The sequence below is a fragment of the Canis aureus genome, chromosome 9 (assembly GCF_053574225.1).
Source record: "Canis aureus isolate CA01 chromosome 9, VMU_Caureus_v.1.0, whole genome shotgun sequence".
Lineage (NCBI taxonomy): Eukaryota > Metazoa > Chordata > Mammalia > Carnivora > Canidae > Canis > Canis aureus.
In genome coordinates this window covers 36,297,047-36,321,407 of record NC_135619.1, presented here as the reverse complement: position 1 = coordinate 36,321,407, position 24,361 = coordinate 36,297,047, and the positions used below count along the sequence as shown (strand labels likewise).

The 24,361-nt window shown below is 37.3% G+C and overlaps 1 protein-coding gene and 1 long non-coding RNA gene across 3 annotated transcripts in view; one reads left to right on the top strand and one right to left on the bottom strand.

The window, feature by feature from the left end:
• Nucleotides 1–1,380: 1,380 nt before the first annotated feature.
• Nucleotides 1,381–22,128, bottom strand: NAA30 (N-alpha-acetyltransferase 30, NatC catalytic subunit). Its single transcript, XM_077909419.1, has 5 exons — nt 21,878–22,128; nt 20,805–21,612; nt 15,971–16,094; nt 13,841–13,896; nt 1,381–4,872 (listed from the first exon to the last, which is right to left on the bottom strand). The coding sequence occupies exons 2-5, from the start codon at nt 21,609–21,611 to the stop codon at nt 4,735–4,737; spliced, it is 1,125 nt and encodes a 374-aa protein (XP_077765545.1). The 5' UTR covers nt 21,612; nt 21,878–22,128; the 3' UTR covers nt 1,381–4,734.
• The window catches only part of LOC144320644 (uncharacterized), a 20,803-nt gene continuing 18,273 nt past the window's right edge, over nt 21,832–24,361 (top strand). For both annotated transcript variants that reach the window (XR_013386251.1, XR_013386250.1), the window contains exons 1-2: nt 21,832–22,027; nt 23,651–23,834. This is a non-coding gene — a long non-coding RNA (uncharacterized LOC144320644). The remainder of the gene's footprint in view (nt 22,028–23,650; nt 23,835–24,361) is intronic.

Here is a 24,361-nt window from a genome sequence, read left to right as displayed (position 1 = left end):
TTCCATGTTCTAGTTTGACCACTGGTAAAATGAGAAATGACCAATCTTATTTAGAGGTAAAATGACTTCAAATTCATTTACAATGAGAAATTATTAGGTTTAACAATGTAAAATATTTTAACACTAAAAAAGAGAGGACAGTCTCATCAGAAACTAATTTTTGGCCCTCGAATCTGCATCTCTTGCAACCCAAAAAATTCCAAATAAAAATTGAAAGGGCTGCTTTTCTCAGAAGGGTTGTATCACAATGGAGGGTGGTATCAAATACTGTATGGATGAAACAGACGGTCAACGTAAACAGTGCTATACTCTTGCTCAGAGATCATTCTTAATCATGATGCTTCCATTTTACATTTCAATAAATTAGTAGTCTTAAAAATCTTATTTAAAAAATGCTTTCCTTAGTGATTACTGCTTAAATAGGATCTAAAGCTATGCTGTCCAATATAGTAGCCAGTAACCACATGTGACTACTTAAATTTCAATTAAAATTAAAATTTCAGTTCTTCGATCATAATAGCTACTATTCAAGGAATCACTAGCTACATGTGATTAGTAACTAGCATATTGGAAGGCATAAAGAACATTTTTATTGTAAAAAGTGCTATTGGGCAGCACTGATCTGAAGAAAGTGCAGTGTGCTATATATGCTCATGAGCTTTTCCACTCTTAATTGTTTAAAAGTATTATATCTCTGGGCTACAGATTAATAGTGATCTCTGCTCTTAAGTGTCAAAGGATGGTATCAACTTTCTGATCATTATTTAGACAATTTATGAGGTATTCAGGAGTTCTACATAAGATTCAAGTAAAACAAACTCATTTTCCCTAACTATAAAAGAATGAAGTGAATGCTGTATGGATGATGAAAATTTAGCGTTCATATTTAAAACTTCCCTTTCTTCCACTAATATCCACAAATCTTCAAATATAAAAGCAAACATTACTACCCTTTAAAGCTTCTCACAAGAATGAAGCAAATAGCCTAGATATTGCTCTATTTTACTTTGGTGTCTTAGCAAGGGGAGAAAAAACATTAAGTACAAACAAAAAAAGTAGTAAATTAAAAATGGTCTTAGAAATAAATTGCTATGGGACAAGGACAAAAAAACAAGTTTTGGTTTTATCCATGCAAAAAATGCTCTCATTTGTATCGATAGCTGATATTGAGTTGACTTTGATTACTTTTAGGAAAATCAAATTCATGTGGTCATTTTCATATTTACTTTGTCAGAACACAAAATAGATAATTATATATCACTTCTTCCCAGTAATTCTTGGATGGGAGGCAGGAAGTGGGGAAATGAATGGATTGCTTGGTCTTCTTTCTTAGTAGGTAAAAACAGAACAACTCAATCATAAAATGCACACAGCTCTATCTAAAAGAAAAATGCAAACACAACTTAACCAACTTTATTTGACTGCATCTTATTTAGACAGCTTGCACATTTCAAATCCCATTAAATCTCTCTGTCCAAAAGGATATGGGACAATAGAAGAAAATTATGCAGCAATATCCAGTCATCAAACAGCAGTCCAATATTTTGAGATACACGTGATATTTTATAGATACTCAACTCATATCTGACGTCAATATAATTTATGGTTATGTTTTTACAAACCTGAAAGCCCTGTAACATTATAGCACTCATTTTAGTGATGTCATGGTGCACTGAAAAGTAACTCTGATGCACTACCAATTTGCTTTTATCTATGCTCCTGGAAAGTGATGAACTTCATGATTTTCAAACACCATAATAAATATACACATCCAGTCTTATACATGTCAGCCAATACCATAACACAGGGCAAGTAAAATTAAAACATGTGACAAACAAACTCCTTTACATAGATTTGTCAAGCAAGTAGGGAGGGTAATTTGGGGAAGAGGCAGAAAATATTAAAACCAATTTTTTTTAATAGTAAGTTTTTTTTTTTGTTTTTTTGTTTTTTTGTTGTTGTTGTTGTTGTTGGCTTCAACTTCAAAAACTACTGTTTGGTTTCTGATCTGTGGACTTCTCTAGAGTAGTTTCATCCTAATGTAAGGGAAATTACAATTAGCCCACATATCAAAAATGATAGCATACCCGTTAGCTTCTTCAATACTAACATATATAGCTTCATGGTAGCATGTATAAAAATGTTCAGCAGTATTAACTGCCAAACCAGTGTCAGTGGATAGTACAGTCAGTCTTAAAGAGGCAGCACCCCATTAAAAGAAAGTTGCACCAATTTTGCTCAGTTTTAGCCAAGTGAACTCACTGTGTCATTTTTAAATGGGATGGTTTTAATATTATATAAGAAAAATGAAAGCCTGATATCAAAAAGTAAATTAATGTATGATGCTACTTCAATTGGAATGGACACTTAGTTTTGCTGCTGGGTTATCATGCTAGATATTAAAATTTTAGTCTACTTAACTAAACAATTTTTGCATAACCAATTAAAAACATAAGGGAGACATGTATATTCAACATACACCAACTGAATAATACAGCAGCCATCTGACATTTTAGTCACTGGTTAAGGTCATGTTTACAAACACCCAGTCAGTTCAGCAAAACCTAGTCAATTCTGGGGTAAAAGATCAATAGAGATGGTTTCATTGACAACCTGCTAAAAACATAATGTTGGAAGTAAAAATCTAGCATATATCTGCTTTACAACTGTCCCCATTAGTGAGTCAAGCAAATGTATGTTCATCAACAATCATTACTCATGAATCAGCAAGTCAAATATAAAATGGTGAGATAAAATTTGATAACTGTTTTGGTTCAGTTCCTTCCATATTAAAAATAACAGAAGCATCACTAGGATTGGCATTCCTCTAAATGCTGGAGCCCAAATGACATTTGAGCAAAGACATACTCAAAATCGTCAGCTGGAAAGTGGAGTATTGTGTGATCATCACATTTTTAATGTATTTAGTACTCTGCCCATTAAACTTTCAAGAGCAATATAAAATGGAAAAGAAAAAGTTGTCTTTAAAAATTAGGAACGATGAATGATTCCACCAGCAGGAGGATTTTATTTTCACCAAATCTGTATATCATTATTTTAAAAGTACTTAATACCATGTTCACTTTTAAGACACTACACTGAGCAAGGAGCAGCTTTCCTTTTAAAAAAAAAAAAAAAAAAAGGCAACAAACTTTCCTGAAAGGGGGCTTTTACCAACTGTTAATGGAGGTAGGGTTTTTAAAAATACAGTAATTATAGCCATAAAATAAAATTCAAACCAAATCCTAGAGCAGAAGTAGAGCATATCCAAATTAAAGAAAGAATAACATAGATTCCTAAAAAAATTACACTTTTCACAGAGCATTATTTTTTTTTTTTTTTTTTTATGGGTAGTTAGGTTTTCCAGTTAAATTACCCATCACAGGTTTCCTGACTCAATTGGAAGCAATTACCTTTAAAATCTGTTACATTGCACAGACTGGCCAAAATACAATGTAACTGAACATGGTGATAACTATTAAGAAAACCCATAGAACTCATTCCAAAATTTTTTTACAATTTTCCCTTTTGTTTTTCTGAGAAATAAGCAAAAGCTTCCTCAAGAATTTGCTCAAATAAGTGAAAAGAAAATAAAATCAGTTTAAAATGGATACAATGCACCTTGAAATTTATTTCCAAGACCAAGAACCAAAAGTGAAGCGTTTTAAGAAATAGAAGCAATGTGAAATCCATATCAAGTGGGAAAAAAGTTCCAATTACTTTGTAAAAGCTGTTCTTCACAGCTTAGCAATAATTTTGATTAAATAAAATCATACCAATTTACATTAATTTTCTATTCTTTTCCAAAAATTCCCTCTCAAAAAAAAAAAAAAAAAAAAAAAAGTGCATCCAAAACCCCAGCAATTCCCGGCTCCATCAACTTTTCTCATCCCTTTTGAGTCATTTCTCAAAGATTTTCCAAGTAGATTCAACTTCTTACTGTAAGGAAAGAAGGGACTTTACAGTAAACCACTCTGTCACTCACCTGGAAAAAAGTATCCAAATTATAAAAATCTGAAATAATTTATTATCAAATTTAGAATTTAAATAAAAACAAAAGTTTGCTTGCAAAGGCCTTAAAAGAAAAGGAAAAGATAGCATGCATTCAAAAACTAGAGATGAAGACAAATATACTTATCTACACAGGCACTGGCAGACGCAATTTAATTGTTATCTTTACTCATTGTAAGACACACCCAACCCTACATAACATTTTTTTTTCATTCACTAATCACTGAGGTACCAATATTCAAGAATGGAAAATTTAATATTGAAAAAATAAAACCTAAAATTGAAGCTTTTCCCCCACCCCCTTCAGAAAACTATGGCAGGTTTCATGTGAAATGTTAGTATACTTAGAGATTTTTACAATCTATATTGGCTTTTTTTAAGGAACAAAAATCATGTTCCACTTACTGGTTCTGTGACAAAATGATCACTGTGTAAATGACATTGTCATCAGACTTTGCAAATGAACAAACAAATCTTGGCTATCAACTGGCACATCTTGCTGGTACCAAAAGAACTCTTTAAGTTTAAAACAATCTCTTTTAATTCAGAACAAATGCGCCATGCCAAAGTGCAACAAATATTGTGCGACACTCAATGAGACACTGACAGATAAGAGCTGCATGGAAATTACTAAATCCACCTGCAAAGCAATTCTGTACAAATTGCATTGCATGCAAAGGTCGATTCTGCATGGTTGGAAAGTTGTTCCTCGATGTCAGTTTCTCAACGCAGCCACAATTTAAGTCGCAGTGCATCAACTCCATTTAAATAGTATCTGAACAGCCTCTTATCTCGAACAAAACCAAGATTTTCATAAAGTTTCAAAGCAGACTTATTCGTTATTTCTGTTTCCAAAACAACCTTCAAAAAAATGAGAAAACTAAGTTACCATTTTATATTTTTGAAATTAACTTTATAATTCATAATTTGACAAATCACATATAAACATTTCAAATATTTAAGAAAAACATACATCTGTTTTAAAATTGATGGTAAAATAAATGTTAATGATGTACAGAAAGAACCCAGAAAAATGGTCACTGAAATTTTAACAGTAATTTTCTCTTGGGGCAAGGGGAGGTAGAAATGTGAACATTTTCTGTTCTATTTATTTTTTGTGATGTTTGGAAGTTTTGGCAATGAGAATACATGTTTTATACTAAAACAAAGACGAAGTATTTCCTTGTGGAGAAAAATAGTGTGACAAAAATATGAAGAAGAAAAAATCAACAATAAAAACCTTGAAGAAAACTGACCAGTACTTGAAATTATTCAAATCAACCACCAGCTCCTATATTTTCATTAATTTGTCACCATTTATCCTGGCAACAACTGTCATATTGTCTAGAATCTCCACCAGAATCTGTAAATTATATCCCTTGGGCCAAACGTGGCTAGTGACTGTTTCTGTAAATTATTTTTTAAAGATTTTATTTATTTATTCATAGAGACACAGAGAGAGAGAGAGAGAGAGAGAGAGAGAGAGAGAGAGAGAGAGGCAGAGACACAGGCAGAGGGAGAAGCAGGCTCCATGCAGGGAGCCTGACACGGGACTCGATCCCAGGTCTCCAGGATCAGACCCCGGGCTGCAGGCGGCGCTAAACCGCTGCGCCACCGGGGCTGCCCTTCTGTAAAGTTTTATTGGAACACAACCAAGCTCATTTGTTTACATGCTGTCTAGGACTGCTTTCTCAATACAATGGGCAGAGTGGAACAGCTGCACCAGAGATCTCTATAGTCTGCAAAGTCTAAAATATTAACTTCTCTGCCCTTTGCTGATTCTAGGCAAAAGGTACCCAAACATTAGTTAAACTGGAGGGTTTGCTAAAACGGAATGCTGAGACCCTCCTCCAGAGTTTCTGAGTAGATTTAGGGTGGAGCTCAATAATCTGTATTTTTAAAAAATTGCCAGTTGATGCTAATGTTGCTAGTTGGGAGACTACAGTCTCAGAACAACTGACTATACTATATGAACATCAACACTTAACAAAAGAGCACATCAAGTATTTACTTCTGAGTCTTCTTTAATATTACCAAACCAATGGCCTTGACAATAAAGAAGTGATACTTTTTGATACAGCACTATTTTTTTTTAATTTGTTTTTACCCTCCTTTACCTAAACTTCCTCTATCCCATCCTCTCACCTTTTAGATACACAGCCCTATTTGCCTACCTATTGATTCTCAACCAACCTCATGGAGAATTATCAACACAGTGAGCCATAGTTACTGTTGGGATGTCATAACCCTCAGGTGTTTGAAGTGGGACAAAAAGAGCAAAATAGAATTAAACAAAGCCCTAAGTGAAGCCTATGAGTCTCTGTTCTATCTCAAGCTATCAAAACATTTGACAAGAATTCAAACAGATGTAAATAATAGGGAAAAGAATATAACTCAATTCATCATATCCAAAACTGAAATCATGATCAACTAACTCCTCTTCCACAATTTGATCTCCATCCTACCAATACCTCAAATCTGAAACCTAGGAGTCACTGTTAAACTTTTCTAGCCCCCACCATCACATACATCCAAGCACTGAGTATTTCAATTCTCTTAAATCTCTCAAATCAACCCTTTTCTTACTATCCCTAATAATACCATTCTAGCCCAAGCTGCCATCAACTTTCACTGTAATTTTAACATCTTCCTAACTCAAAGGTCTCCCATTCAACATTTAATGACTGTGTCATCTCTCCTAGCTGATGAGCCCAACAAGGGCAGGGATCATGTATACCTCCTTCACAGCCATTTCCTACGTACCTAACACACAAAGAAGACTCTTAAATATTTGTAAATTATATATATTCTAAGCACCTTTCATTATATTACATATATCACATAAACATTAAACAAGCAAAAGTATTACCAAACTTAAAATGACCAAAGTACTGAAAGAAAAGGCATCTTAAAGCAACTGCCTATACAATTAACTCATAAAAGCAAAACACATGCTAAATTTGCACTTTTAAAAGATCTAAAAACAAGTAATGAATAATTCAAGATCAAGAGAAAAATGTTCCTAAGAAGGAATATTTAAATGTACAACAAATAAATTGGTTTTAAATAAATTGGAATAAAAGCCAATAATTTTTCTCTGCTCTTAAAAAAATGGAATTTATTTTTTAGTGATGTATGCCATTTTCTAGTATGGGACACTACAGTCTGATCAATATAGGTTTTCAATTTTGAACAATTCTCTTGGGTAACTCCTAGAATTGTTTTAGGCCATCACCTAACTACTGCTAAAATGTTGTATCAAAACAATTAATATGTGAAACAATAAAGGTATAACAACTCAAAACTTGGAACCTAATTTCACAGAAAAAGGAGTGAAAGTTTTTATTTATTTTTTTGAAAGTTTTTTTTAAAGTTAATATTCAAGTTTTAGTAAATGCTTTGTAAAGCATTTTTACATATATTATGTCATTTTACATGCAATTGTCATTATGTTATTTTCATCATAACCCTATGAAATAGATATGATTTTCTCCAATTTACAAAAGAAGCTCAAGGCCACCAGTAGTGCTAAATCTGAACTAGAACTTAACAGTATCCACTCTTCAGTGCCTCCCCCTGATTGTTTCCCAGAGTAAAACAAAGCAGCAAATGAGAGATCTAACCTACTTAAGACACAATGAAGAGGATCCAAGTCCATGTTTGTTAATATTTGGCAACTGAAAATATTCAAGACACATCTGAGGCTAATCATTGTTACATAAATACACACATAGGTGTGGTAAAGAGTTGAATTCATGTTCGCTGTCAGCCGAACAAATTAGTGAAATACAGCCCAATTATACAGAAATGGAATTATACAAAGGGCTAAACTTAGTTAAAATGAAAAGATGCTCTCGGTACACTCACATTCTCTAAATAAAGAGATCATTTGACAAAATAGAAAATATCAGGAAAAAAGTAACTACCTTTTATCACTCAAATTCTTATAAATACATTACAAGAGAGTCTGAGTTTATGATGAAAACTCAATATAAAACTATTCTTTTAGTCCACATCTTGGGGGTATTACATAGGAAACCAAAGGAAAATGAGGCTATTTTAGTCCCAAAGAAATTTGGCAAAGTTGAATTCTAGTTAACAGAAAAAGGATTACTGTGAAGTTCCATGGATTCTCTTAGCAACAAACCATTGTCAGGATAAGCCAAACTATTACAGTTTAGAAAGACCTTTAAAATTGTAGGCTGAAACTGCTGGAGTGAGGGGAAGCTGTTCACTGCTAGAACCTAAGCACTTATTGTCTGGCACCTCACAGACCTTCCATCGATACTACTAAATGAACTTTAATGCTCTTCATAACATTCCTTTAAGATCAGAATTACCATCATATCGCATAGACAACAAAGAGACTTGCCTATAATCACACAACTCTAAGTGACAGAAGATGGATCTAGAACCTAGGCTTCGCAGAACCAGTTCTTTAATTAGGACAAACTACTCAACCAAAAATCCTTATAGCTTAAATATCTCCACTTTACTCTGTTCTTTACCCGGCAGCAGCCTCTGTCTCAGCCAAAATATGTTTCCAGTGACACTAAAAATGTTCAACATATAACTATTAAACTTTATAAAAGGCTTAAAAGTCATCTTTACACATTATCAAAAAATCATAAAAATACACAAGGTACATTTGTACATATCAAAATATCATCTGTATTTTAATATGTAACAGATTTATTATTGGTTATAATAAATTAGGTTGTTGGTCAGAATGTAAATCAGTACAGCCATCATGGAAAAAATTTTGGAGGTTCCTCAAAAAATTAATAGGGGCAATCTGGGTGGCTCAGTGGTTAAATATCTGCCTTTGGCTCAGGTTGTGATCCTGGGGTCCTGGGATCAAGTCCCACTTCAGGCTCCCCATGGGGAGCCTGCTTCTCCCTCTGCCTATGTCTCTGCCCCTCTCTATCTCTTATGAATAAGTAAATAAAATCTTTATGATCCAGTAATCCCACTTCTTGGTATATATCCAAATGAACTGAAATCAGGACCTCAAATATGATACTCGCACTCCTGTGTTTATTACGGCACTATCACAATAGCCAAAATATGGAACCACCTAAACATTCAATGTCCAACAAATGAATGGATAAAGAAAAGTGGCACACATATACAATGAAATATTTTTTAGTCTGAAAAAAAAAAAAAGAAATCCTATCATTGTGACAACATGGATGAACTTGGAGGACATTACTCTAAGTGAAACATATCAGACATAGACAAATACTGCATGATCTCATTTATATGTAGAAACTAAAATAATCAAACTCATAAAAGCAGACAGCAGAATGGCAGGTGCCAGGGGTTGAGGGGAAGGGGAAATGGGAAGATGCTGGTCAACTAAAAATGCTTAAAGATTATATATAGCACACTTACATTTAATTAAGAAATGTAGTGTATTCTCAACATAGAGGAGTTAATTCTGAGTGTTAACATCATACCTTAATCTAAAAAGACATTTGTTTTTTGTTTTTAAATTTTTATTTATTTATTCATGAGAGACACAGCAAGAGAGAGAGGCAGAGACATAGGCTGAGGGAGAAGCAGGCTCCCTGATCCTTGGGGGGGGGGGGGAGGTGTCACACCCTGGGCCAGAGGCAGATGCTCAACCGCTGAGCCACCCAGGCATCCCTCTAAAAAGACATCTGAAATTTAAATTTCCAGAAATAAAGACTTCAGTGGCATCTATAGCTCAAAAAGTAAAGCACTGTTCATCATGCTGACTAATCACCTGCCCCATTCTAATTTATTTAGGTAAAAAGCTCATAAAAAGTAAATGGTCACTATATGAGTTCATTATTTTACATATATAAATCCTACTTTAAAAACAGCATTGTAGAAAACTCATTCATGATATTTGTATATATTTTTTTTACTATTTTCCCTAATGTAATACACAAACTCAAGATGCTTGTCTAGTAGCCACTACACGTTTGGCAGCCAAAGCATGTGGGAGTGTAACCAAATTCAGGCCAGGTCAGCAATATAGGTAATGCATTTCCCCTTCATGAAGAGACAAATCCAATGGTTTCTTTTTTTGAAGCTTTAACTTTATAGACAGCTCCAAATATACAGAAAAAGACAAAGATCTTTTAGTTATTCTATTTTAACATGTCTAATTCTGACAAAAAGTTAGGAAAGTCATAGTAAGGCAAAATGAAAATAACTATCAGATCGGGAGAGTATTTCATTATTATTCCAACAAAAACATGATCTACATTTCATGTGGATCTGTGATTACTAACTTTGGTTTAATACACTGTGAATTTATCTTAAAAATGACAAGAACAACGAAGAACAATATTAACACAACTCAAGGTCACAAATAAATTGACTGGATGTGCATAATAAGGCTTCATAGAGATTTCCAAATGAAACTTTTTATAGGTGCATAGAATTAAAAATTTCTATAAGAATAAAAAAATAGCAGTATAAGCTAAGTGGTGGAAAATGTAATTTAAATCCCTTCTCTAACGTCTTTCTGATAATTTGCCAAAATTCCTTAATACTTTAAGAGAAAGGAAGGCTGGCCGAACTTAATAAAAGTAAAATCATATGTTGGTTACTTTATAATTGGTTACTATATTCTTAGAAAATTAAAGCTTCAGTTTTTCTCAACAGTGAGAAATTATATATGTCTTACTAAATACAAAGTAAGTAAGATGACTGCTCTTCTAAGAAAGCTCACAGAAAACTCAGAGATGAAGACAAGTTAACAATTAATTATACAAGTCAAAATTCACAAATGCATAAAAAAAAAGAGGTACAGATAAGATGCTGGAAGCACAGAACTAATCAGTCAACAAATATTTAAGAACCACTGTACTCTATCACAAATGCTACACTTAGTACTAAGAATACAGCAGTAAATAAGAAAAAGAATCTCTGTTTTCTTTAGTGGCTAAAACAGAGCCTCTGAACAGTGAAGAAGCCAAGAAAACCACAGAAACCACACAAATGATTCTGTCCAGAAGAATTAAGGAAAACTTTAAATAGAAAGTTACTGATATTTGTATTGGGTCTTAAAGACTGAGAGTAGTTTAATAGGTAAAGGAGGAAAAAGCAGCTAATAAGGTCTAGCAAATACATCAGAGAGAAAGTAGTTACACTGGGCTGAGGGGAAAGAAACCAAACCAAATGGAATGAAATGGTAAAAGGAAATGGAACCAACAAAGACAAATTATCAAAAATTAGAAGGGAAAAGGGCATAGAATTGTGGCTTACATAGTTTAAAACTCAATGAAAGGAAGAGGGAAGCCCTTATAAAGAGTAAACAAAAGTTCTATCCCTTCATACAGCAAAACTTCTATCTCAACAATGTGGGACATAGACAATTTTTCTTAAACACAGAAGAGTTCTCTAATCCAGAGGGAGAGCTAGTCAAACTGTAAAAAAAAATCATAGAAAAGAAGTAAATTCATGGAACTATCCCCATTTCAGACTAAGATTAGGTGAAACTCTTTGGTTGAAAAGTAAGAAAAATAAATCAGAATTAGATTTTCAGGCCCACAATGAAAAGAGTATTTCTACCATAAAATGTAACACTAACTTAGAGATCTAACTTTGAGACTCAAATCAATTTAACTCAAACGTCCAGATCATTCCCGAGAATTTTCAAAGGAAAACCAATACTATTTGTTCAGTTAAGATAAAGCACATACCTTGTCTCACAGGTAGTGGCTAGGATCACTCACAAAAGGTATAACACCATAAGGAACATAATACTCCCTGTTCATAACATCCCTGCTCACTGGGAACCACTCCAATCAGCAGCAGTAGAGGATCAAAACACAGTCTCATTAACCCAAAGATTTCCTCAAACTGGTTAGCAATTTTTAGGAACCTCGACTTCTCCTGATGAGCTAACCCAGTGTGGCTGTGGTCCAAACAGAGACTTAGACTCATCAGCATATGCAGTCCAGTCCTCTTCAGCAAATTTTAGTTACCAGCTACTTAAATGACCAGGGTCACTGCATCTTTTATTTTTTTATATTATATTAAAAGTTGTGAACAATATTAGATCCTTCACTCTATGTGAATTACCTTATTTGAAATAACACTGAATAGCCTGCAATACCAGGATGACCCTCCTCTGTGCTGCCCAACATATCTGCAGGCCTTCTCATACGACCACTATTTAGTGTGCTCTGTCAGAATACAAACTAATGTGAACGAGGAGCATGAGAACATTCTACAGTAAATCCCTGTATTCTGACATGTAAACATGTTCACAAGATATTGTTAAGCTTAAAAAGCAATTACTGCAGAAGAATAATTATGGCCTCATTTATGTAAAGAAAAAGCATTACACAGGTTAGAGGTGTGCTTAGAAATGAGAGGATACATATTTGAAGATGAACAATAGCTATAAGCAGAAAGAAGAATGAAGAGCTGCAGTGTGGGGATGGCGAACGGACAGACTCTGTACCCCCAAATCACACATACACATCATGCTTAATGACAGTGTATAAATTTCGTGCAGAAAAAAAACCTACCTTAAAAAAAAGTAATCAAAACAGGTTACAGCCTTTTGAAGAAAAAATTACCTAATTTCAAGTCTTTTCAGAACTATCTAAGGCATAGTTGCCCTCCAATAATAAACACAATTGTCACTTCTACTGTTCATAAAATTGTTAGCACAACTTTATTCCAGTCACCACTGCTATATTAAAACCATTTATACTTCTCTAGTTTACACTTATTTCCTTCCATATCATATGACAGTAAATCTTAACATTCCCAGCATCACCATTAGTTATGGAGCATTCACCATGCATACAGCACAGCGCTGTAGGATACAAATTATAGCTGTGGTAGGCTGTACAAACCAGCTAAAGAGAAAAGATGCTCTTAGGTTAATATGCAGACAGGTCTACATTTAAAAAGTGGTTGTCGGGACACCTGGGTGGCTCAGTGGTTGAGCATCTGCCTTCAGCTCAGGGCATGATCCTGGAGTCCCAGGATCGAGTCCTGCGTCGAGCTCCCTGCATGGAGCCTGCTTCTTCCTCTGCCTGTGTCTCTGCCTCTCTCTCTCTCTCTCCTCTCTCTGTGTGTGTGTCTCTCATGAATAAATAAAATCTTAAAAATAAAATAAAAATAAAAAATGGTTGTCTTTTTTTTCCCCTCAGCCTTCTCATTATTTAACACTGAGAGATTTTTTCAAACATGAAATGTCTTTCACATGAGCTAACAGACAGTTGGTCCACAGTTTTAAAAAATGTTATTTAGAGAGAAACTAAGGCCAATATGTAAGGAAGTTGCAGTAAGATTTATAATAAGAGCTACCTTAAATGACTTAACTGATAACAAATCTTCTGAATACCAATTCCTCTAAATATCAATTATTTACTGAAGATGTCTAAGATTTCACCTCCACATTTTGATAAAAAACAAAATTTAGCTATTATCATCTTAAAATTTGTTCTAGGTCAAAATTCATGTGTTTTTATTTTTTTTATTTTTTTTTAAGATTTTATTTATTTATTAATGACCGACACACAGAGAGAGAGGCAGAGACAGAGGCAGAGGGAGAAGCAGGCTCCTGCAGGGAGCCTGATGTGGGACTGAATCCCCAGTCTCCAGGATCACATCCTGGGCTGAAGGTGGCGCTAAACCGCTGGGCCACTGGGGCTGCCCAAAATTCTTGTGTTTTTAAAAGGAATAGAATTTTCACCACAAGCTATAATCATATAATAATAGTTTGCAATGAAATTTACAGTGTAATTTATTATGGGGTATTTATTTTAAAAAACCAAAAACTTGGTAAAATACAGAACAGGGTAAAAGATTTTAAACATTTAGAAAGACTTACCTCATCACAGTCTCCTTCAACCATGGCATATATAGCTTTCTTAACCAAGTTAGTACCTAGAATATAGATCTGAGTATTAATGAAGGAAAATTTAGTTTCTTAAAGATACCTAAATTATCATATTCATAATAAGCACAAAAATAACAAAAGCTGGTTCTACCTTGAATGCAGATACACAGACTATCTAAGTGAGAAAAAATATAAACTGAGAGGCCAACAAAACCTACATATAGCAAATATAACTTTCCTTTTAAAAGACCTCTCTCTTATGTATCCCTTTTTCTTAGGTGTAATTACTTGCTCCAAGCAAGAGTTTGTGATATTCTGTTTGAAGGTAAGAGAAAAAGAGGAAAAAGAAAAAGGCAAGATATGGTATGGCCAGAGCAACCCAGGAAATCCTTGAACTAGCGAGAAGTTACTACAAGACCCTTGAGCTAATTTTGCCAAAGATCATACCAGAAACTGCTGTGACCCAGAGTGGGCCCAAGACACTGGGTTGGTTCCTACAAACCTTATAATGAGCCTGGGCATACTGAAGTCCAGCATTCCCAAATGATGCCAGTGGTGTCTATGTAAATGTCTAGCAAAATGTATCCTAACTTAGGGTCAGATATACTTGGTACATTAAAGGGAAAACAACTGCCAAATCTGATTTTAAGAAATCCAAATTCTGTAACAAATTTCTTTATTTTTCCAACCATGCAAATGAGGAAGAAACACATTACATGGGCCAAACAAAATGTCTGAGGGCCAGGATGCAGCCCTTAAGCCACCAGTTTCTGCCCTCTAACTAGCCAGACAATTGCCTACCATTTGCCATGAGCCCCATCAGCTCTTTGTAATGTCAAAAACCCAAACTTGGCTTATATATAGCAAGTCCAATCCATTGTAAACCCTAGTAGTAAACTCTTAACACTAGTAAGAAAAGTTGATTAAACCAAAGGTATTAAGTCAACCTATTCATAATGATTTCTCATAACACCATCTCAGATTGCGTGAAACAGTCTTAAACTGGACAATAACACTTGTATTAAAAAAAAAAAAAAAAAACTACAAGTGACAAAACTCCTAGTAATTAAATACTGGTACAGGCATTAAATCTTTCACGAATACTTACTTAGCTTCCCTAGATCCCAGAATTTGACATGTTCAGATAAGTGCTTGATCCCCTAGCCTAAAAAAAGAGCAGATAGGTCCTAGACACTAGGACAATGGTTCTTAAACAGGCTTGTATCAGTCACTTGGGGACGCTTTAGTCCTACTTCTAATAGGACTAACAAGATTCTCAGGTGGAGGGACCTAAGCATTTGTTTTTAAGCCACTCTGATGATTCTAATGACCATTATAAATCATAAGATTGACTGAAAGTGCCAGGAAAAGTGGACCCAAGAAAGAAATGAATTTGGGAATAGTAAGACACAATTCTCCTTTATCCTGGTCCTCTCTGAATTGTAATATGTTAGATGACTATTACTAAATAACGGTAACAATTTCTCCATAATTTGACCTTGAGGTCCACTTAACCTAAGTATAGACAGCTCCTGAAAGGCTACGATCAAGCGCCTCAATAATGCTATTAAAAACTGCAGTACCGGGATCCCTGGGTGGCGCAGCGGTTTGGCGCCTGCCTTTGGCCCAGGGCGAGATCTTGGAGACCCAGGATCGAATCCCATATCAGGCTCCCGGTGCATGGAGCCTGCTTCTCCCTCTGCCTGTGTCTCTGCCTCTCTCTCTCTCTCTCTCTCTGTGACTATCATACATAAATAAATAAATAAATAAATAAATAAATAAATAAATAAATAAATAAATAAATAAAAAACAAAAAAAAAACTGCAGTACCTAGAGTAACGCAAAGCATTTTGACTCTGATAAAAAAAAAAAAAAAAAAAAAAGAAATGTTTGGAGGTAAAAACATCACCTGTTACTTGCTAGAAAGATAATTTCTCAAACAAAACATTAATAAAACAATTCAATTTTAAGAACATTTTAAAAATATTTTGAAATAAAAACAATCTTCATTTTCTTCCCTTAGCTTTTCATTTCTATGTATTTATATTTAAATCTTTTGCTTCAAAAAACAAAAATGAAAATAACTTATGCATTCTTTTAGTGACATAATATTTTCCTTACCAATGCCATTTCTCCTGTATTTGGAATCCACGGCTAACATGGCTATATAACCTCTGCGGAACATCTTTTTGTGCATATCCAACTTGCAAACGATGGCACCTACACACTCCTCCCCTACCATGGCCTTAAAAATAAACAAACAGTTATGAAGAATACATTGCCATCAGGTACTGCACAATTACCCAGGGAAATAGCAACCAACCACTGGTCACATTTTTGAGGAAGGAAGAGAAGAATTCCAGTAATAGAGCAATCATAAAAGTTTCAGAAATCTAAATCCCAGAACTCCTCCAAATGTTCATTTTAAAATCATTCAACGTTGTGCAGGGCATGAATTGCTTATACTTATTATCAGAGTATAGGAGGAAAAAAGCAAGATTTTCAAAATAAATATTCAAGTACTTTATAAGATATTTATAATGATTTGCAATAAAGGCCTGCATGTTTAAGATTTGGGAAGGAGGAAGTATACGAAAGTTAATTTTTTTAAGAAAATGTCCATTCATTAAGCTATGATAAAGAATTGTGAAACTTGCTTATCAAAGTACTGTAAATTTAAACTTAGTTCTAATAAGGTTTTAGTGAAAGAGAGATAAAGACATGGTATTTTATGCTTGAAAAATAGTTAGATTTGACCAGGAAAAAAAAATGTAAATGATTTTTAGAAAAAAAGATTGTTTTTAAGGTATTCCTTGGATCCTACCCAAGGGGTTTACGTTAGTGAAGGACTATGAGGACTACATATACAATGGTCTCATTTTTAGGACACTTCTGACAGTATCATTATCACAAAGCTAAGAGATTATCTAGAACTTAAAATCAGAGCTTCATCTTAAAGCAAAAGCTCTAATATAAATTTATAGTTATTTTAATAAAAATGTTTTTCCAGACTGTTAAAGATTGTATGTTGAATAAATGCAATCATCCCCTATTTTAAGATTTCCAGTGTTACCATTAAAAATCTTTTTCAAAAGTTCCATCAGCAATGAAAAGTTCTTGTAATACTCGTATTCTGGTAAATATAGGGTAAAAGCTCCAATTGTTTAATAATGTGTCAGCTCGCTAGAAATACGTGTTTGCTGTAAAGAGCACTCATTAAAAAAATATGAAAACTTCAAATTATCTCTTAATAAAATTAAATTTTCAGAATAAACTATTTCAACAACAAAAACCAGGAATTGGGTTAAAAAATTAAAAAGTCCAGCTTATACTTAATACTTAATTTTAACTTAATTTTGATGTGACATTTTTCAGTTCATCATTCTGTAAAATGATTAAAAAACCTTTTTTTAATTGTAGAGAAATCTTGTAGGCAAGATAATTCTAATCCATTTCTGAACTAGGTCAGAAAAATCTTTTTGAAGGGATATCAAATTCAACAATCCACACTAATTCATTTCTGTTTTATCATACAATCCAGAACTATTTTGGACCAGTAAACCTCTAAAATTGCTACTTCCATTTTCATTCACAATAAATCAATCGAGTTCTATCAAAATTCTTTTGAAAACTAAAATTTCTTTCTGAAATAAGACCTGAAATATGCACAAGAGATGGCTGGTCGAACAATTCTGCTTGTGTGCTATATACATGTTTAACCAAATACATTAAAAAACTTTTTGACCTGATCTCATAAATTAGAGAAAATGGAAACCATAGATCTAGAATACAAAACTGTAGGACAGCTACACTTCAGTTAGAAAACCATCCAAGAAAGGTTTCTTCAAAAATCAGAATACACAATACAATTGGACAATACTTCCAAATTGGATAGGAATTTCAAACAAATCTTTGTCCTTTGACCTAGGCAGTGACAGGCAAACAAAGTATTATCAGTTCACAACTGGACTAGATTGACTTCTTCCTAACTAAGTATCTGTAGGAGCAAAAATCAAGTGGTATGCATCAGTAAAACAGAAAAGCCCAGTATATATTGTTACTAATAAGGTATTGGTAGTGAGGAAGACTTGCGCTCTTATTTTTTTCTGATAAATTGCTGATGGATATACACTTTTAAGACTCAATAAACAGCTTGTCAATTTCTCCAAATAAAAGCTCTGCACATATTTGGAACTCATACTATCAAATGTGTTCTTTTTTCAAGGATGGGAACTGAAAAATTCCTGGCAAGATTTAGACTTAACACTACAAGGTCAAGTGCTTGCCAATCTATAAAACTTGAAAAATACAAGTTGCATGAAACAGAAATTCCCAAATTTCAGAATGCTATATATGGGAAAACAGAGGAAGCCAGAAAGTTAAAATAAACAGACAATATTACATCACTGGTAATAAGTTTAAGAAGTTCAAAAGGCACCAAGAGCTGAAAATACCATGAACTCAAAAAACGTAGAGAGAAATTAGTTAAGAGAATAATAATTGACAGTGTCTCCAATTTGTCTGGCACTCTACTTTCACATCTTCTACAATTATTAGGACGAATCATAAGAAACTGTTGTTTTTGTTAGATATGGTCAAGTATTGGCAATTTTCTTTCTTCATTTCGAACTCATACATTCTATTTGATCCATTTTAGGTTATATGGAAACGAGAACCATTTTGGAGGTTTTTAATCTCTTTAGAGTATTGATGTTTGTAAGAACTGTCCCTTGATGAAGCAGAACTTGGTAACATAATGATCTTCGCTGAACGGGTCAAGGGTATGTCATTTTTCAGGTTCTTTCCATGAGACGTCAAGTAAAATTCTAGCTTTACCTCTCTGCCACTAAATATCTGAAGCTTTTTTTTTTTTAAGATTTTATTTTTAAATAATTTTTACACCCAACTTAGGACTTGAACTCACAACTCACAACCTTGAGATCAAGTGTTGCATATCCACCAATTGAGCCAGCCCTAAATATCTGAAGATTAAACATTTTAAGTCACTTTGGTCCTTAATCTTTTTGCATTAAAAAAAAAAAAAAAAAAAAAAAAAGTGAAGTTGAGCTATACTGTATTTAAGATCCTTTATGGTTCTAAAATATGACTTAAAACTTGTTTTTAATTAGTTCTTACAGGAAATTCAAATTTTTAAATGCGAACCCAAAGGCCCCAATTCTAAACGGCCTCTGATTAACTACTGTTTTATGTTCAATACCTGCAGATACATACTTGCACTAGTAAATCTTAGATGTCAACCACCTGTACAGTATCTCACCTTCCAGAGATTCAGAATTTAACATTAAACAACTCGCTATTAAAGAGCTAAAGTACAAATTAGCTGATAAATTGGAAAGAGCCTATGAAATATCAAAACTAAAATTTACTAAGTTTATCAGAGTCTAAAATGGCAGACAAGTTGAGAGGGGCCCAGGTAATATCAGAACCCAAAGCTGACTAAATATTATACATACAACTATTTTCTGTAATTAACAAAAATACATATAATATTTCAATTTAAGGTTTGGCTCAATTGTATGCATTTGTGGGTAAACTTACAGTTAAATCAATTGTAAATTTTTAGCAATTACACTGACTTCTACATGTATAATAATGCTATAAAATCACTTTCCCTGTGATCACATGCCTGTGTCAATGCATGTCTAAGTACCTCTATTTTGATACAATGGCTAGAGTCCTGGGAGGGCAGTTTTGTAGACTGTAAGATAGTTCCCCACAATTTAAACAAACATAATAAATTGAAGTTTAGCAAAGTGACCACAGAAAATAACAGAACTACCATTCTGAAGTTGTATTTTCAGGTTACCACCAACATATAGAACCAAAAAGATTTCTAAAGCACCGTCAAAATGTCTTGCAGGGATTTGCTATGTGCAACTAAGTCAATGCTAAAATAATAAAAGTAGTAGCTTCTCCCTTTACAGATCATAAAATATTTTTTAAAAGCACAGTGCCTTTCCTCAGTGAAATTCAATGGCAATAAAATGCCTGTGAGCACAAAGACATAAAGCATATACCTTCAGTTAATACTTAAGTGATAGGTTTCATACAGACTAACATTGGTCAGTGTTATTGGGGAAAAAAAACGGTACTGCCAGTACTATACAAATTAAAAATACCTATTTAGCTTGTTGCACAGCCAAATCTTTTTTGCTTACATGTAAGTATAAAAATTTTGTCAACTATGCTTTACACAAGCCGGTGTTACTACTAGTATTTAGGTATACCTAGACCAGTTTCTTAAAGAGAAAAATTAGATTAGTAACGATTTCACACTTGGTTCCCTACTTTCCACAAAAAGATATTTTGTTCAAGTTTCAGTCATCTTTCAGCCACCAGAAAGGTTAGTAGCACCATCTAGCACCAGAAAGCAGGCCGGCTACAACTGTTAATTGTCCTGTTGAAGTAAAAGGAAACTATCTCCGTAATTACAGAAAATGCTTGTAAGATTTAATTCTCCAATGTGGCCACAGCAAGTTTACTGACAATCATGTTCACCAAAACATGTTTATGCATACACTCTTCCCTGATTATGGCTGTAATTGAGAGATTAATAAAGCCTGTATCCGAACAGAACCAATGTTCAAATTAAATGATTGCAAAGTGCTTGGAGGAGGAGGGAGGATAATTAAAGACGGTTAAACATGATTATAAGCTAATATAAACAAGGATCCAAGACCCCCAAACGTGCATCATACAGGCTTGCTGCATTTACAGGAGTATCAAGTTAAGCCAGATCAAGACGTCTTCCCTTCAAAACAAGTTTCATTAAATAACCGGTAGTGTGTACACGCACTTTACATCATGTACCGTACTATATGAAACGCAGAAGTATACACATCCATCCACTGCCACTCTCGGCCCTCACACTCCCTGCCCCGCACGGCCTGGATCTCTCTGCTGGGTTCACCCTCTTTGCATTCCATCCACTTACCAAGAAGCACAGCTGTGGCCAGTTGTGGATAAAATATCTATACGTATAAATGGAGTAGGGTTCAGACAGATCTTTGGTGATCAGTCTCATGATATCGGGCATTTGTAGCTCGGATTCATATCGGACATAACGTATCGTCCGATCCTCCCCAGGCTCAACCTCCCTGCCCGAGGGGCTTCTTAAACTGCAGCCGGTGGTCAGGGATGAAGACAGCAGCCGCACCTGCCGGTCTTCCTCCTCTTCCTCCTGCTCGGTGCCCTCCGCCAGTCCATTGCGGGCCGCCGCAGGATCGCTCGCCGCCACTGCCTCTGCCGGGCTGGGGAGCGCAGTTCTTCCATTACTGGGGAGGCAGTGAGGGGGGCTCTCGCCCGAGTGTACCCCAGCTCCTTTTGTTGCAGTCGCTCTGGGCCCCCCGTCGGGGGTGGCCGTGGTCGTGGCCGCCTCCGCCGCGCTCAGAACCTTGCTCTTGAGGGAGGCGGCCGCCCGGAGGTGCCGCAGTTCGGGGCTGATCAATCCGTTGAGCTGCTGCTGCTCCTGCGGCGGCTGAGGGCAGCGAAGGCACGGATGCCCCTTGGCCGCCGCCGCCGCCGCCGCCGCCGCCTCGCCGCCCGCCGGGCTCCTACCGCTGCCGCTGCCGCCGCCGCCGCCGCCGCCGCCGCCTTCGTGCTCCTCGTCGTCCTCCTCGTCCTCGCTGCAGCAGGCGAGGGCGGCCCCCGCCGGGAAGGGGCAGCGGGGCTCGGCCGCCGCCGAGGCCGGAGGTGCTGGTGGTGGGAGGAGGCTGCTAGGCCCAGGCGGTACCTCCGCCATCCTAGAGGCGACACAGACCGAGAGGGGAGGCCATGAGAGCCGGCGGACGAGCGCGCCGCAGCAGAGGGGGCGGCGGCGACGGTGTGGGGGGGGAACAAAGGCAGAGACCGTCCCTCTCGGAGCGGCCCCCCCAATTCCCCAGGGCCGCGGGCCCCCCCGCTCTTCAGCGCCGCCCAGCTGTTCAGCCGGCCACCGTCCCCGTCCGCCCGCACCCGTCCGCCGGCCCTGTCACCCGCGCCCCTCCCTGCCCGCGCCGCGCGGCTCACCCCGCACAGGTCCCCGCCGCCACTGCCGCCACTCCTCTTCCTCCTCAGCCGCCGCCGCCGCCGCCTCCTCCGCCGCCGCGGCCGCCTCCACCGCCGCCAAGGTTCACACTCAGCCGCCGTCGCCGTAAAGCGCCTCGGCTGTTACCCCGGGTAAAGTTTCCTAGGCCTGGCTTTACGACACTTCCCTGCCTGCCGGCTGCCGGGGCCAAGGGAAAGGGGCGTGGAGGGAGGTGACCTGTGGAGGGGCGGGGACGGAGGTGTCTCCTGCGGGCCGCGGGCGGGGGCCGCGTGCTGACGGGTGGGGCAGCGGGGCGGGGAAGCTGCGGAGGGCTTTGGAGTCTCCGGCTCCCCGGCCGCGCGTCCTCGGCTTTGGGACTCCGCCGCCGCCCGCGGAGCTCCTGACGCCGGGCCGGGGAGAGCAGGGGGCGGGACCGGAGCTCGGGGGTTGCAAGCGCGCCCGCCCGCCCTCCCGCCCCCGCGGAGCTGCCGCGAAGCCGGCCCGCTGGAGGCCTGCCGACCCGGCCGCGCGGGAGTCCCCTAAAGATGCTCTTCCTCCGCGCTCCTGCGTTTCCCCAGACCCGGGGAGGAGGGCGGAGGAAGGAGGGTGGTTACCTGAGTCCCTTGAAAGTGGAGCAAAACTAAATAGGGATAAATTAATTATATTAGCTTATAAATTAAATAAATAAAGGAGAAAAGAGAGGACGTTAGGAGGGGGTTGAAAACTGGTTTGTTTGTAGTGTGAATTAAGCTTAACTCGTCTGCCCCTTTGAGACCAGGGAAGGTGGACAGGTAGTCCCCCTCCTCTCTCTTTACCCGCCTTCACCCCACCCAGGAATTCGGAGGTAAATGTGATTTGGAGATAAAGGTGCTGGACAGATGCAAGCGCGTCTAGGGAAGGCTTAAGAGATGGTGGAGGAGAGTGAAAACGGCCAGAAAAGCGCGTTTCTAAACTTGTGACAAGAACTGTCACCGGGAAAGTAATGCCCTGAAGCTCGCTCCGCACTCGCTCCACCCAGCGGTCGGCCCAGGCGCGTTGCAAAAGGAAAAGCACCGCGGCACGCACTTGAGCGTGTGGCCCCGCTCTTTTCCTCCCTAGCCCGCAAATGGTGATGCCCAGCAGGTCTGTTCTTGTAACTCTCCACACGGAGCGAATTCAAGCTTTTCGAAGACCCGTTTGTAGAGCCAGTCATGTCAGCCGCAGATGGACGTTTTCAGGGACATAATTCTGTGACTGCTTATGTTTGCAACTTCCTGCCATGGCATGAACTCTAGAAAGTGGGATACACTGTAGCATAGCTATTAGGATACAATTTTTAGGATCCTTGTCACTAAAGATAGTAAGGACAAACTACCACCTTCCATATAGAAGTTCAGTCGATAGTGATAAAAAATAATAAAATATGTTACTATGTACCAAGTCCTGTTCTAAGTATCTTACAAGTATTTATTGACTCATAAGTTTTAATAAAAACTGATTTATAGGTTTTTTATAGAAATATTGACATTTATTTCAGCCTTGTCTATAATCGGAAAAAATAAGTCCAAACCACCTTTGTATCTATTAATACAGGAATGATTAAAATAAGCTTATGATACCTAATACATGGACTATAATAGAATGTATTGGTACACTTCCAGTTACTATGACTGCATTGCAAATTATCCCCACAACCCAGTGTTATAAAACAACCATTTATTATGCCAACAGATTCTGTGAGTCAAGAATTCAGACAGCACAGCAGGAATGACTTTTCTCTGCTCCCTTATGCATAGGGCCTCAACTGGAAGTCTGAGGATTAGAATCATCTGAAAACTTTTCACTTTCATGTTGGTGATTGATACTGGCTGGAGGCTGCTGGCTGGAAACCTCAGCTCAACTCCATGTAGACCTCTCCAGGTGGTCTCTTAATATGGACTGCTTTGGGCTTTTTCACAGCATGATGGCTAGGTTCCCAGGGTGAGTATCCCAAGAGAAGGAGAGCCAGGTAGGAGCATATTCTCTTTTATCTGCCTTAGAAGTCATGCAGTGTCAGTTGTGCCACCTTCTATTTCTCTAGGACCTCACAAAGCCTCATCCAGGTTCACAGGCAGGGGAAATAAACCATACTTTTTGATGAGGAGAGGCAAGGTTTTTTGTTTTTTTTTTTTTAATTTTTATTTATTTATGATAGTCACAGAGAGAGAGAGAGGCAGAGACACAGGCAGAGGGAGAAGCAGGCTCCATGCACTGGGAGCCCGACGTGGGATTCGATCCCGGGTCTCCAGGATCGCGCCCTGGGCCAAAGGCAGGCGCCAAACCGCTGCGCCACCCAGGGATCCCGAGAGGCAAGGTTTTTAAAGAGCATGTGGAACCAGAAATATTGCTGTGGCCATTTTGGTGCTTAAGACCTCCAAAACACCCTAAAGAGATAAAGTAAACAAATAAGTACAATGGGATCCCATTTATGGTTTTTAAAAACTAAGACAAAAACCGTATTTCCAAAT